The sequence below is a fragment of the Helianthus annuus genome, chromosome 4, assembly GCF_002127325.2.
Source record: "Helianthus annuus cultivar XRQ/B chromosome 4, HanXRQr2.0-SUNRISE, whole genome shotgun sequence".
NCBI lineage: Eukaryota > Viridiplantae > Streptophyta > Magnoliopsida > Asterales > Asteraceae > Helianthus > Helianthus annuus.
The window spans coordinates 56,101,004-56,115,784 of record NC_035436.2 but is presented as its reverse complement, the minus strand read 5'-3'; the positions used below and the strand labels follow the sequence as shown (position 1 = coordinate 56,115,784).

Genomic DNA, 14,781 nt, shown 5'->3' with positions numbered 1-14,781 from the left:
GTAATAGCTGAAAATTAATGTGAAATTGGCTTTGAAACTGAGCCTTTTTTTGCTAAACAATATTTACTTTGGGTTTATTCAATGAAAAACTAGTTTAGTTTTGAAATAAACATATTTATTTAGGCCTAATACATATACTATATATGAAACTTTCTAAAAACTCGGAGGCCTTTATTTTATGATGGCCCTAGGCCCATGCCTAGATTGACAAGCCTATAGAGCCGGCCCTGTCCCAATTCCAGTTGGAATGATACAATAGTGATCCATGTTGAACAACTCGTTCGATGAACTCGTCAATTGAAGCTTGTTAGTTGTTCAAATACATGCAAGCTTGTCTTTATAAATTAAGTATTTATTGATGAGACGATGATAAGGGTAGAGATTTTTAAACTTTTATTATATTAAAGTTTAGGATTAGGATCAAATACAAAGGCTCCTAAAAAAACCCACTACAAAAAAAAAAAAAAAAAAAAACTAAACACTCACCACCACCCAAAAATCTAAACCCCACCCTCACCGGTTTTTTTTAGATTTTTTTTTAGGTTTTTGGGGGGTTGGTTGGAGGGGGGGTTAGGTTTTTTAGGTTTTTAGGGGTTGGGGGGATGTAGTGGGTTTAAGTTTTAGGTTATTAGACATTTGTCACTCTATAAATTCTTCTTAGACTTCTTACAATTAGAAGCCTTTAAAGTTTATTATCTCGTGTCATTTATTTAGTAGCTTGGAAAACAAGCTAGGTTAGTATAAAGCGTGTTATATTTCGGTTTCCTTTGTATTGATGTTTTTTATATTTAATCTAGATAAAATTATACGAGTAACCTAATTCACTGTCAATACTTTCTAAACGAGCCGACTCGAGCCGAGCTGTGACAATCATCACTTTTCCGTACATTTCGTACACTAATGGAACATCAATCTGTGCTTAACTAATTGTGCATGATCTAGTTTACAAGACAAATGAATTTTTGATTACTGTTATAAACATACAATGGCATTTCATGTTGCAAGACTTTATTCATTGCTACATGCAACACGAGATAGTTCTAATGATACACAGAACAAAATTGGCACCATTATCAGACAAACAAAAAAAATGCTGACGAAGTTCAGTACATAGACAGACAATATTTGAGGCCCAGTATGAGCCAGCGACCAAGTGATACACTAGTATAGTGTGTAGGGAAGTAAGGACCCCAAAACTACATGCCTAAGTGATAGTTTAAGTGCCGGAAAGTGCCTAAAACACACTCTAACATCCTATATAATGCATCCTACACATAAAATACTAGACTTTACACTCAACACCCTAACTAATTACTTACCATCAAAGTTACAATTTAACCCCTTCCCCTTTCACATTTTCGATCACAAGGTGGCCCACTTGTGATCTCCATGAATCTTGCAAGATTACACATAATCTTACTTGGATTATGAAAGATTATGGTGTGTACTTTGGGGAACATTAGAACCATTGGTTAAAAGGGAATTGCGGATTATAAGAAGACATTAGCATCTTCATCTTCATCACCTACATTTCTTCTCCTCACTCTCCCCATCTTCGGCCGAAAGCACCCCCACACACCACCATTATTTTCCTTTCAAGTCCATGCATTCCAAGTTCATTTCATGATGTTAGAAGGTGATTAAGGGAGCTCGGTGCTTGCGGAACTTGAAGGACCACCTTTGTTAGCTTTTATCCACTCAATCTTCATCTTGTTTCTTCCCTAGCTTCAAGCTAGTAGTAAGACCTCTTGATCCTTGTTTACTTCTATTTTTGCTTGGTTAAAAGACATACTGTGTTGTAAATCACATGAACACTAAAAGACATACACTTGAAATCTTGAAAATAAAGCTTTCATATGATGGAATCTTGTTGAAATGATGATGTTTAATGCATGAATGATATGCTAAATAGCATGGACACCTCCATTTTTAGGGGAAACTATGGCAAAATTTTCTAAAAATTCCAACACTTAGAAAATAGTTTCTAAACAAGTGTTCACAAGTGTGTTTTAAACTATGTTTTTCAATACAAACCTTGCCATAATTTTTGTAACAAAAATACAAACATTGGAGGTTGGTTTTTGTAAATAAAAATGGGTAAATATATATTTTATAATAAAGACACTTGTGTGAACATGTGTATACTTTGTGTATAGTTATATTATTTTTGGATTTAAAGTAATATGACTTAAAAAAATACCAAGAAATTTACAATCCAAAATAATACCAAAAATCACAAGGAATAAAGTATATAAGTTAGACACTTAAATATTGGCAAACCGAACAAGAACATAACTTATAAAATATTCCGGAAAATACTCTTAAAAATATATTTTTGGAAAGTATTATTTTGGATACAAGAAGTGAAAATATGATTTTTGTACATATTAACAAGTTATGTCATATTTTCAACAAGAAGAAAAAATATATTATTTTTGGGAGATAAAAATATATATTTTCTTGGAATACATTGTTTTTGACAAAGTAAGTTTAAATATATTTTCTAAAGTAAGACTTTAAAATATATTATTTCGGAACTACAAATACAAGAATAAGAAAATACGAAAATAGACATAAATGGAATACTCCTATCCTTGGGAAGGAAATGCGAAAATAAATACTTGAGAAGTATTATAACTTCGAAAAATGTTAAAGACATAAAGGAAACGTAACTCAAAACATGAATACTAAGGCAAGGCACGACCCGCTCGTCTAATAGACCCTAGCACATTGTAGGTAGTCGTGTTTGCTGACGAAAATTGAGTTACGAGTACTGAAGACGCAAAACAGTGAGTTCATGCTCCCCCTTTTCTTTAACTGTTTTTGGTTTTATAACTCTCGGGGATGAAATACATGTTACGAATACTTGAACGGTATGAAATGCCTATGAAATACTAGATCATGTGAGCATAGACAAAATACAGTAATGCCATTTAATACTTAATTAGGGACGAGGGTTAGATCTAACGGGTACGGCCGAACCCCACTCATGGTCACAACTAGTACCGAGTAGTGCTTAGGAGTCCCAGTCGAGGTTAATCGACACAGTCGAGGGTAATCGACACAGTCAAGGGAAATCGACACAGTCAAGGTAAATCGACACAGTCGAGGTTAATCGATACAGTCGAGGAAAATCGACAAGGGTATAAGCCATTACGAGTGCTTCCTATATCCTCACATGTCTTAAAGTCCTTGTAAAACATTCATGTTCATACACGCTTTTCATACCTGTTTACAAAGGAGTCTCTCAAAGATTTACAAGATTACAGTACTCACAAACAAAACGCATGAACTCGCTCAACTTTTGTTGATGTTTTCCAAAATTACATGTATTTCAGGGGACATGATGGATCTTGGGCGCGGTTGTCGTAACTAGAAGTAGACTTCAAGCTTAGATGTCATCCACTTTTGTTAGTTTGTGACCTAGTCGAAGGTTGTGTTTTAAAACTTGAATAACCATTGTTTGTAATACTCAAATTTTATGAATGGATGAACATCGTTTTGATCATGTAGTTGTTTATTACGATTGAATGCAATGATATTAAACCAGTCACACATCATACGCTTCCGCAAAAGTCAGGGTGTGACAGTTTGGTATTAGTGCTTCGATTGTAGTGAACTAGGATTTCTTCTCGAGTCTAGACTACAATCACTAGAGTTCTCTCAGAAAACATTTTACAAAAAGGTTTTTCATTGCATTCACGTAAGCGTCAAGATCCATGAGTCAAACATTTTTCAAAGAAGAGACAAGGCAAGGACATTAGTAGGGAATACCCTCAAGATAAGGTGCCAACTAAGGCATAGTCTACATGAGTTAGACTTGCCAAAGACAAAATGACCCCCTAGAAAAACGAGAGTTATACGTGATATAATGCATCAAATTGCTTGTTTATGCTAAGTAGCATAATTGTTATTGATATACATACATACAAATAAGTGTACGGAATGATTATTGACGTGAATAAGATACTTTCGACTCCGGCTCCTATTACCGTACGTAACTCGCACGATGAAGCTAACGACCTCGCGTTCATTGCGAAGCTCATAGCTAGAGTGATTACCAAACAAGATTCCGAGCTTGCTTCCTTAGGAAATGGATGCTCTTCCCTCTTGATCGTGAAGGTGCCTGACTACGGTGGTGACGGCAAGGCAAAGGCGGCAACCTTGAACAACTTCTAATCAGCGGGACGAGATCCCTGCGACTCTTGTGAAGCAAGATTGACGACATACTTGACCAGAAAAGGAAGATGAAGTATTCATCTTGAAGGTGCCCCTCCAACTACTGGGAATTCTCTTTATTCCTACTTCATTTAATCATCGTGCCTATTCGCGCGTAACGACAACTAGTGTTAGCGCGTGGACCACCGCAATGGTCCTTTCCATGACAGAGATATAAGGACAGTAGTGTCCCCTCCTTGATTGATCATCTGCTTGGACGAGAGAAAATTGGGGTAACTGTGCAAGACAATTTATTATTACGGGGGCCCACGTAATAACAACTTGTAGTGCACGGAAATCCTGGTGGACTCTGCGGGTCAGATTGATGATCACCATCCCTCCAAAAATAAACTCTAGGTGTTCACACCTTCATATGGTAGAACAACAAAATAGACCAGTGCCTTAGCACTTTATAAAGTAGGAAACATGTCTACTTCGTGCCTGACACTTCTACCCGTGTACGAGATGTTTGAGAACCGATATTTAAGCAAGTGAAGATGGATAACATTCAGAAAGAATCAGTGACGATACACTCTCTATCACCCCTACATGAACAATCCCATCTCTGGGAAAATATACACATCAGTAAAGCTAAAGACCTAAGAAAACCAATGTAGCAGGAAATAACTGAAACTTGAGTGACCAAGGCAATGTAGCCTCGAGTTCATTTTTCCCATTACAAACAATAAGCCAAGCCTATGAAGGCTCAGTAATTGTTTCCTCGCTCATACATTGTTGATTATATATACATGTGAAATTGGGTGATTACATGATGGCTTATGGTGCTATGTACCTCATGGACAATTATGGAATGTTGCCTAATCTACTTCATACCATTTTGACAGAAGAGAATGCCGCCCAGACGTGACACAAACACCAGTACGTTACAAAGAACAGAAGCTGGGCTTCAAGAACGAATCTCACAGGAAATTGCACGACATGAAGCCCTCCGCTCCGAACACAGCGGTGGCACTTCCGAAAATAACCCTCCAACTGGCTGCACCTATAAACAGTTCCTGGACTACAAGCCATTAAATTTGACGGCACAGGAGGCGCCGTTGCATTTGTTCGTTGGACAGAAAAGACTAACTCCGTTCTAAGAATGAGTAACTGTTCACCTCAGCAGAGAGTTACGTTTATCTCAAGGTTGTTTCTAGATGGCGCACTCTCCTGGTGGAACCTTCAGGTTCAGACCCTTGGTGCAGATACTGCTTACGCACTGAGCTGGGACGAGCTCAAGGAAATGATGGAAAAGAAATACTGTTCTAGGGCTGAAATCCAGAAGCTTGAGGTGGAGTTCTGGAATTTGAAAATGGACGGACCGAAGATTCCTGAATATGTCCAGCGATTTCACGACTTGTCTATGTGACAACCCGAGTTTTCAAGGTCTCTAATGTGACAACCCGAGTTTTCAAGGTCTCTATTTGACTTAACCTTGTATTTTTGCAAAGTGTGTTTTATATATTTGGTGTGCATAATATTATTTGAGTGTAACTGTTGATATGTGTTGCATGTTGTTAGTATATGATGGTAGGCTTATTTAAAATGAAAACCTTTGGCCGAAAACACCCCACCCGAAAACATCCTCCCCTGTGAAAACACCTCTTGGCGAAAACACTTGTGTTTTCATCAAGAGAGTGACCGACGAAATCAAAGATGGGCCTTGGCCCAACGGCGAATGTTTTAGTTCCGTTTATAACTCTTACGCGGAAACCGTATTCGGCAAACGTTGAGCAAACCTTAATCACCTCCCCATCTTTCTCTCGTTATTTCTTGAACCGACGGCTACCATCTTCGCATTGGAAATCAGATTTCTTTTCACCGGTTTGATCATTCCTGTTCGGTTAGTGTTCCTGCATATATTTAACTTTAGTTCTGCATGGATGTTTATGGTGTCTTGATTTTGTTATGCATGATAAGATCGATTATAGATGGTTCTAGGGTTGATATGATTGAGAGATTATTATTGCATGATATGAATGTAAACAGAAATTGAAAGCATGTTAAATTGCAAGCAGTGTCCGAATGGGTAATAGGGTATTCATAACTAGGGTTCATGTTAGATACTCGGTACTGCGATGTTTCTGTTATGATGATTGGTAATATCATTGACTATTTTGATTAGATATATAACCGAATGATTAATGGTAATGGTGAAACAATGATAATCGATTAAGGGTTGGGTAACTGTTAATGAAGATGATGTCTAGTCAACGAAAACGCAGGGGCCAACGAAATCACAACATTGGACGAAAACACTTATGTGTTTTCGTCACACTTGAAGTCGACGAAAACAAGTGTTTTCATCCCGGGTGTCTTCGTCGCATGGGGGATTTCGCCAGGCATCATCTGTTTTCGTCACATGTGTTTAGTCAAGTATTTTAGACTGTACCTCTGTTAGTCGTTAACCCTGTCAGTTATTAACTCTGTTAGTTGTTAAACCCTGCTATGTTGTTAACTCTGTTAGCATGTAACTCCGTTAAAGTTTATTAACCTTGTTAGTTTATTTATCTAGTTAAATATGATAACTCTGTTAATTTTGACTTAACACTGTTATGACACAGTGACTATGTTAAGTGTGATAACCCAACGGTGTGTGCTAGTTCTGCTAATCCTGATTAACGTTGTTAACACTGTTAAGCTTACCATGACTGTTAATGAATAATCTTGTTAGAGTAGACTATAAAATCTATTATGTGAAGCATGAATTATGTGAACTTGATTAACTGTTTACGCGTTACGTGATGTTAACCATCCAGTACACTTAGTGATCTAGATTACATGTGAAACTTTACCAACATGTACTGATTGAATATACGTGCATACTATAGGACTTGATTGATTACTTGCGAGCACATAGTTTAGTATACCGAGCAAACAAGGCATGGGATTCCCGGGGTTGGGAATGGGATGGAATGATTACTCGTACTTTCATTGTTACTGGAACAAAACCTCTGTCCTCGTTAGGGAAAGGACACCGATAGATACAACTAGACTAGTAACCCATGGGAAGCCCCCACTAATCTTCGCAAATATGCCTGGGAGGCCACGATACGAACACTAATCTTCGCAAACATGTATGTAAGACCGCGATACGAATACTAATCTTCGCAAACATGTCTGGGAGACCGCGATACAAATACAACTAGTCTAGGATACATGGGAAACCCCCACTAATCTTCGCAATATGTCTGGGAGACCGCGATACGAATTAATACGATACATGGTTTACAAAACAAACATATGATTTACAAGAACGAATACTGTAACTAGACAACCAACTGTGAAATCGCTCAACTTTGTTGATGACTCGTTGTTACATGCCTTGCAGGTCGTTAGGTACTCATGGAGCTTGCACAGGGAGGCACGGTCGTTGTGGGACATGGATCGTGGATGCCATGTTAAACATTTATGACATTTCAAACTTATAACTTATGTTGGGTTTTACATTTATGCTTCCGCTAAACATTTGAGACTATACTATTGTTTTGAACACCTTTCATATTGTTTGGTTGAATTACATATACTACTTACATTGTTCAATATGATTGGTGGCTTGATCCTGGTCATGTCACGCCTCCAAGCGGTGGTACTCCGCGTGTGGATTTTGGGGGTGTGACAGTATAGGGTCGTCCCCTACCTAGTCATGCCGGAATTCAAAAGGGTTCAACGATTCATTTGGGGACTTGCACCTCAGATCAGGAGCATGGTTACTTCCTCAAAGCCCTCAACCATCGCAGAGGCTATCGATTTGAGTGTCACTCTTACTGAAGAAGCGCTACGCATAGGGAAATTTTCAGAATCTCAGGATAACAAGAAAGAGACTCATGTGGAGTCATCAGGCAACAAGAAAAGGAAGTATTCAAACCTAAAGATGGGCACCCAAGTCAGCTATGGAAGCTCTAAAGCAAACAAGAGAAAGAAAGTGAATCCGCCGCATGGCAGGAAAGCTGATGGAGCCACTAATAAGGCTGGTGGTAAAGCTTACTTGGGGACTAAGCCGAGGTGCGGGGAATGCAATTTTCACCATGAAGGTCGAGGTCTGAGGCCTAAGTGCGTAAAGTGTGGGAAAGAAGGACACAGCAAGGATGCCTGTTGGGCGAAGGATCCAGACAAAAGAAATAAAGGTAGAGTACCGGGTTGCTACAGATGTGGTGAAGCAGGACACTTTAGGAAAGATTGCCCTAGGCAGAAACAAGTAAGGAAGGGTTTTCACAATCGAAACTCGTGAAGCACGCTAGGATCCAGGTGCAGTTACGGGTACGTTCCCTATTAATCAACCTTATGAACCTTGCATGCTTAGAACTTAAGAAACTGCTTGGCGTGGTTTCAAGTAGAATAGACGTCCCGTATTCTTTAGAAATGGGCATATAGAAGGCTAGTTTTAGCAGTCGAAGCAACTAAGGATTATATTTTGGGGACTCAGAAGGCCGGAGCCTTCTGTTACCATTAACTTGAGAAGTCACAATATGATAGTCAGCATGGATTGGATATCCAAGTATAGAGCCTGAGAACATCCCCGTGGTGGAAGAATTTCTGGAAGCCTTTCCTGAAGAACTATCAAGAATACCTCCACAACGACAAGAGGAGTATAGGATGAATCTCGTGCCAGGAGCGGCACCAGCGCCGAATGACGCCTTACCGACTAGCTTCGTCCGCAAAGCATGAGCTTTCGATATAACTGCAAGAGCTGCTAGACAGAATAGAGTTAAGGACATGACATCCTTAGTTAAGGACATGAGGAGAAAGTTGACAGTTTCCATTATACATAAATTCCAGTGAACTGAATATTAAGGATTGGTACCCTTTGCCAAGGACTGATGACATGAACGAGCCAATTGTAAGGTTCCAGTTACTTCTCGAAGCTCGACTCGAGGATAGGATGTCCTCCACTGTGAATACAAGAAGGAAATGTCCCTAAAACGACCTTTAGGACTCGCTTCGAGCATTACAAGTTCCATGTCGTACCAATTGGCTTAACACATGCATCGACAATATTCATGGACCTCATGAATCGAAACGTGTAAGCCATACATGAATAGATCATGATTATACTTATTGACTACATTCTCATATGGCCAACGACCAAGGAAGGTCGTGAGCAACAGCTGCAATTTACCTTGCAACTCTTAGAGAAAGAACAGTTATGTGCTATGATGACGAAAATCGGATTTCGAATTCGCAAAGTGAGAATTTTAAGATACATGGTGGATAAGAACGAGATTCATGACAACCCTGCAATCAAGAGCTAAGGAGTTAGAGTTGCAATTATGTAACGCTTCACGACAAAGTCTCGATTGCACGTCGATGCAACGAAACCACAGCATTGCATACGCGGCACATTGATTAAAGGAATCATAAGAAGAAACCTTGATCTAGATACAGTAATTGCGCGTCGCAAATTTGACGTCATTACCCGAAAGAAAACGCTGCACGATCTTTACTAATCACAGGGGTTGTAGCACACCGTTGATCGTAAAAACTTGAATATTAACGTAGATGGACTAAGCTACTGAACGATGCAGACTGTATGGACATGATGCGTGCTTGTGTGAAGCTTTAGATGGAACATAATAAGTCGATCCCCGTCGTGTTGAACGGAGACCAGAGATAAACCATCTACTGGCCTGAGTTGGCCCACGAGAAACTAGAGGTAAGATCGTTCAGATATGAGATCATAGCAAGACAACCCGCGGAATACAGAAAGATTGCGCCGATAAGCGGCGGGAATCCTAGGAATTTGAAATAAGAAGTATGACTTTAATGGGAGCCTCGCCTAGAGAAGGCGTGGTGTGATTTGGAAAACGTAAAGGTTGGACCCCCGGTGTAGGGATCAGAACCGTTGCTCACAAGATAAAACTTCCAGAAAAAGATCAGTAGTGATCGCGACACATTCATGTCTAGTCTTTAGAGGAGTCTGACTCAAGGAACAGTCGTTGTTCCCACAAATAAGATTCACGTCAATGACAAAACGACAACATTACTATAGAACCTGTTAAGGTTACGGACCAAGAGTCCACAAGACACAGAAAAGACATAATTGATTTACTTGAGTACGACAGAATTCATAACACGACTCAGAGTACATGGGAGCATAAAGGAAAATCATGAACCTAAGTGACCATATTTGATTCACAACTCCCCTGCGACCGATGACATCGCTTGAATTTCGGGACGAAATTCTTTTAACGGGGGGAGACTGTGACAACCGTCACTTTTTCGTACATTTCGTACACCAATGGAATAGGAATCTGTGCTTAAATAATTGTGCATGATCTAGTTTACAAGACAAATGAATTTTTGATTACTGTTATGTACATACAATGGCATTTCATGTTGCAAGACTTTATTCGTTGCTACATGCAACACGAGATAGTTCTAATGATACACAGAACAGAATTGGCACCATTATCAGACAAACAAAAAAAATGCTGACGAAGTTCAGTACATAGACAGACAATATTTTGAGGCCCAGTATAAGCCAGAGACCAAGCGATACACTAGTATAGTGTGTAGGGAAGTAAGGACCCCAAAACTACATGCCTAAGTGATAGTTTAGGTGCCGTAAAGTGCCTAAAACCCACTCAAAGTGCAGAATTCTGCATTAATCAGCAAAAATCAGCATTTTAACATGCTAGTAATGTGAAAAAATATGGCAAAATGGTCCTGTATGCTTTCCTAAGTGTCAGGAATTAAAAGTGTCACAAAAGGGTACTTAATGAACATTAAACGGAATAACTTGACACTTTAACGAACCGGTATCTAACCGAACAACCGGACATTACCCGAAACACCAAAATATTGCTAGAAGCATTGTTTTACTTTTTCTGAGCTAGTTATGGTTCCCGAACACTCTAACATACTATATAATGCATCATACACATAAAATACTAGACTTTACACTCAACACCCTAACTAATTACTTACCGTCAAAGTTACAATTTAACGCCTTCCATTTCACATTTTTCGGTCACAAGGTGGCCCACTTGTGATCTCCATGAATCTTGCAAGATTACACATAATCTTACTTGGATTATGAAAGATTATGGTGTGTACTTTGGGGAACATTAGAACCATTGGTTAAAAGGGAATTGTGGATTATAAGAAGACATTAGCATCTTCATCTTCATCACCTACATTTCTTCTCCTCTCTCTCCCCATATTCGGCCGAAAGCACCCCCACACACCACCATTATTTTCCTTTCAAGTCCATGCATTCCAAGTTCATTTCATGATGTTAGAAGGTGATTAAGGGAGCTCGGTGCTTGCGGAACTTGAAGGACCACCTTTGTTAGCTTTTATCCACTCAATCTTCATCTTGTTTCTTCCCTAGCTTCAAGCTAGTAGTAAGACCTCTTGATCCTTGTTTACTTCTATTTTTTCTTGGTTAAAAGACATATTGTGTTGTAAATCACATGAACACTAAAAGACATACACTTGAAATCTTGAACATAAAGCTTTCATATGATGGAATCTTGTTGAAATGATGATGTTTAATGCATGAATGATATGCTAAATAGCATGGACACTTCCAGTTTTAGGGGAAACTATGGCAAAATTTTCTAAAAATTCCAACACTTAGAAAATAGTTTCTAAACAAGTGTTCACAAGTGTGTTTTAAACTATGTTTTTCAATACAAACTTTACCATAATTTTTGTAACAAAAATACAAACATTGGAGGTTTGTTTTTGTAAATAAAAATGGGCAAATATATATTTAGAATATATATTTTATAGTAAAGACACTTGTGTGAACATGTGTATACTTTGTGTATAGTTATATTATTTTTGGATTTAAATTAATATGACTTAACAAAAATACCAAGAATTTACAATCCAAAATAATACCAAAAATCACAAGGAATAAAGTATATAAGTTACACACTTAAATATTGGCAAACCGAACAAGAACGTAACTTATAAAATATTCCGGAAAATACTCTTACAAATATATTTTTGGAAAGTATTATTTTGGATACAAGAAGTGAAAATATGATTTTTGTACATATTACCAAGTTATGTCATATTTTCAACAAGAAGAAAAATATATTATTTTTGGGAGATAAAAATATATATTTTCTTGGAATACATTGTTTTTGACAAAACAAGTTTAAATATATTTTCTAAAGTAAGACTTGAAAATATATTATTTTGGAACTACAAATACAAGAATACGAAAATACGAAAATACTCATATATGGAATACTTCCATCCTTGGGAAGGAAATGCGAAAATAAATACTTGAGAACTATTATAACTTTGGAAAATGTTAAAGACATAAAAGAAACGTAACTCAAAACATGAATACTAAGGCAAGGCACGACCCGCTCGTCTAATAGAGCCTAGCACATTGTAGGTAGTCGTGTTTGCTGACGAGAATTGAGTTACAAGTACTGAAGACGCAAAACAGTGAGTTCATGCTCCCCCCTTTCTTTAACTATTTTTGGTTTTATAACTCTCAGGGGTGAAATACATGTTACGAATACTTGAACGGTATGAAATGCCTATGATATACTAGATCATGTGAGCATAGACTAAATACAGTAATGCCATTTAATACTTAATTAGGGACGAGGGTTAGATCTAACGGGTACGGCCGAACCCCACTCATGGTCACAACCAATACCGAGCCGTGCTTCGGAGTCCTAGTCGAGGTTAATCGACACAGTCGAGGTTAATCGACACAGTCGAGGTTAATCGACACAGTCGAGGGTAATCGACACAGTCGAGGGAAATCGACACAGTCAAGGTAAATTGACACAGTCGAGGTTAATCGACACAGTCGAGGAAAATCGACAAGGGTATAAGCCATTACGAGTGCTTCCTGTGTCCTCACATGTCTTAAAGTCCTTGTAAAACATTCATGTTCATACACGCTTTTCATACCTGTTTACAAAGGAGTCTCTCAAAGATTTACAAGATTACAGTACTCACAAACAAAACGCATGAACTCGCTCAACTTTTGTTGATGTTTTCCAAAATTACATGTATTTCAGGTGACAGGATGGATCTTGGGCGCGGTTGTCGTAACTAGAAGTAGACTTCAAGTTTAGATGTCATCCACTTTTGTTGGTTTGTGACCTAGTCGAAGGTTGTGTTTTAAAACTTGAATAACCAGTGTTTGTAATACTCAAATTTTATGAATGGATGAACATCGTTTTGATCATGTAGTTGTTTATTACGATTGAATGCAATGATATTAAACCAGTCACACATCATACGCTTCCGCAAAAGTCAGGGTGTGACACGAGCTCGATCCAGCTCGAGCTCGGCTCGAACTTAATTCAAGCTGGCTTGGCTCGAGCTCGAATTTCAAATCAAGCTGAGATTTGAGGCTCGAGCTCGACTCGATTAAAATTCGAGCTAGCTCGGCTCGGCTCGATCTAGCTCGAACTAACAAAGAACTGCAAAATTTACTACTTAAAAAGCCCTAAAAAATGTATCTCCTCATAGACTAAGGGTCATAATTGAAATTTAATTTAACCAAATGTGCAAGTATAAATAGTTTTCTTACTTTGTGCATTGTCTTTATCTTCTTTTATAGGGGAGATACTCCCATAATTTTTGTCTTCTGAGCGACGTGGAACAAAAAAATTAAGTATGTAAACCTTATCAAGCCGGCTCGTTTACAAACCGAGTCGAACCGAGCTGGCTCGTTTACAACCGAGCCAATTTCGAGCCAAGCTTTTTTCGCACGAGCTGCGAGCCGTGAGTTTTTGTTTTTTGAACAGCAAATTTGGATCACTGACGGACCACTGGAGTATCATCGTGTCACCAGCGGAACCACGCGATCATATCCATCTCCACAAGGCATAATGCCTATACACCAATTCAGGAGGAAACCCAATAAATATGGGAAAACCCCCTTGTGAGAATCGAACCAAAGACCTATTGGTCCTAAAGTTTTATCCCACCCCCAATATGCCACTACTATTTAATCATTCAATTATATAAAGAAGCTAATTCTAAAAGTAAAATAAAATTGTTTGGTCAGTTTATTGGCCATTGGCCAATACCCGAATATTTTGAACCAAATATCCCAATTAACTCGAAACCCTCACCCTAGTTATGTCGGCTTCAATATCAATGCCACTATGAAATTCTTTTAAGATGATGGCATAAAGAATTTATAAGATAATCATGAACTGAAAACAAGATAGGCTTAGGGTTTGTAGACACAACTATAAACAAGATGCAAACAAAGATTTGAATCGTAGCTTACATTATAGTGATAATTTATACACACATTATAAACTACAAAAAAATATTTATACACCACAACAAGACATCAATGTCATCAAAATCTATTACAAAGTAGGTTACATGATAGTGATAATTTATACACATATTATAAACTATAAAAAAATGTTTATACACCACAACAAGATATCAATGTCATCAAAATCTATTACAAAAAAAAAAAAAACAAAAAAAAAACAAATAAGAGAGTAAAGTTTTAAGGTCTCTTTGGTATCCATTTCTTGTTTGGTTACCATATAGAAATGAAATAAATTATTATATAATTGTGTACTGTTTGGTAGGCAAAAAAAACTAAGGAATAAA

At 38.0% G+C, this 14,781-nt stretch overlaps 1 protein-coding gene across 1 annotated transcript; it reads left to right on the top strand.

The window, feature by feature from the left end:
• The first annotated feature begins 7,864 nt into the window (after positions 1 to 7,864).
• Positions 7,865 to 8,449, top strand: LOC118491498 (cold shock protein 1-like). Its single transcript, XM_035989322.1, has one exon. The coding sequence runs from the start codon at positions 7,865 to 7,867 to the stop codon at positions 8,447 to 8,449; it is 585 nt and encodes a 194-aa protein (XP_035845215.1).
• Positions 8,450 to 14,781: the final 6,332 nt, after the last annotated feature.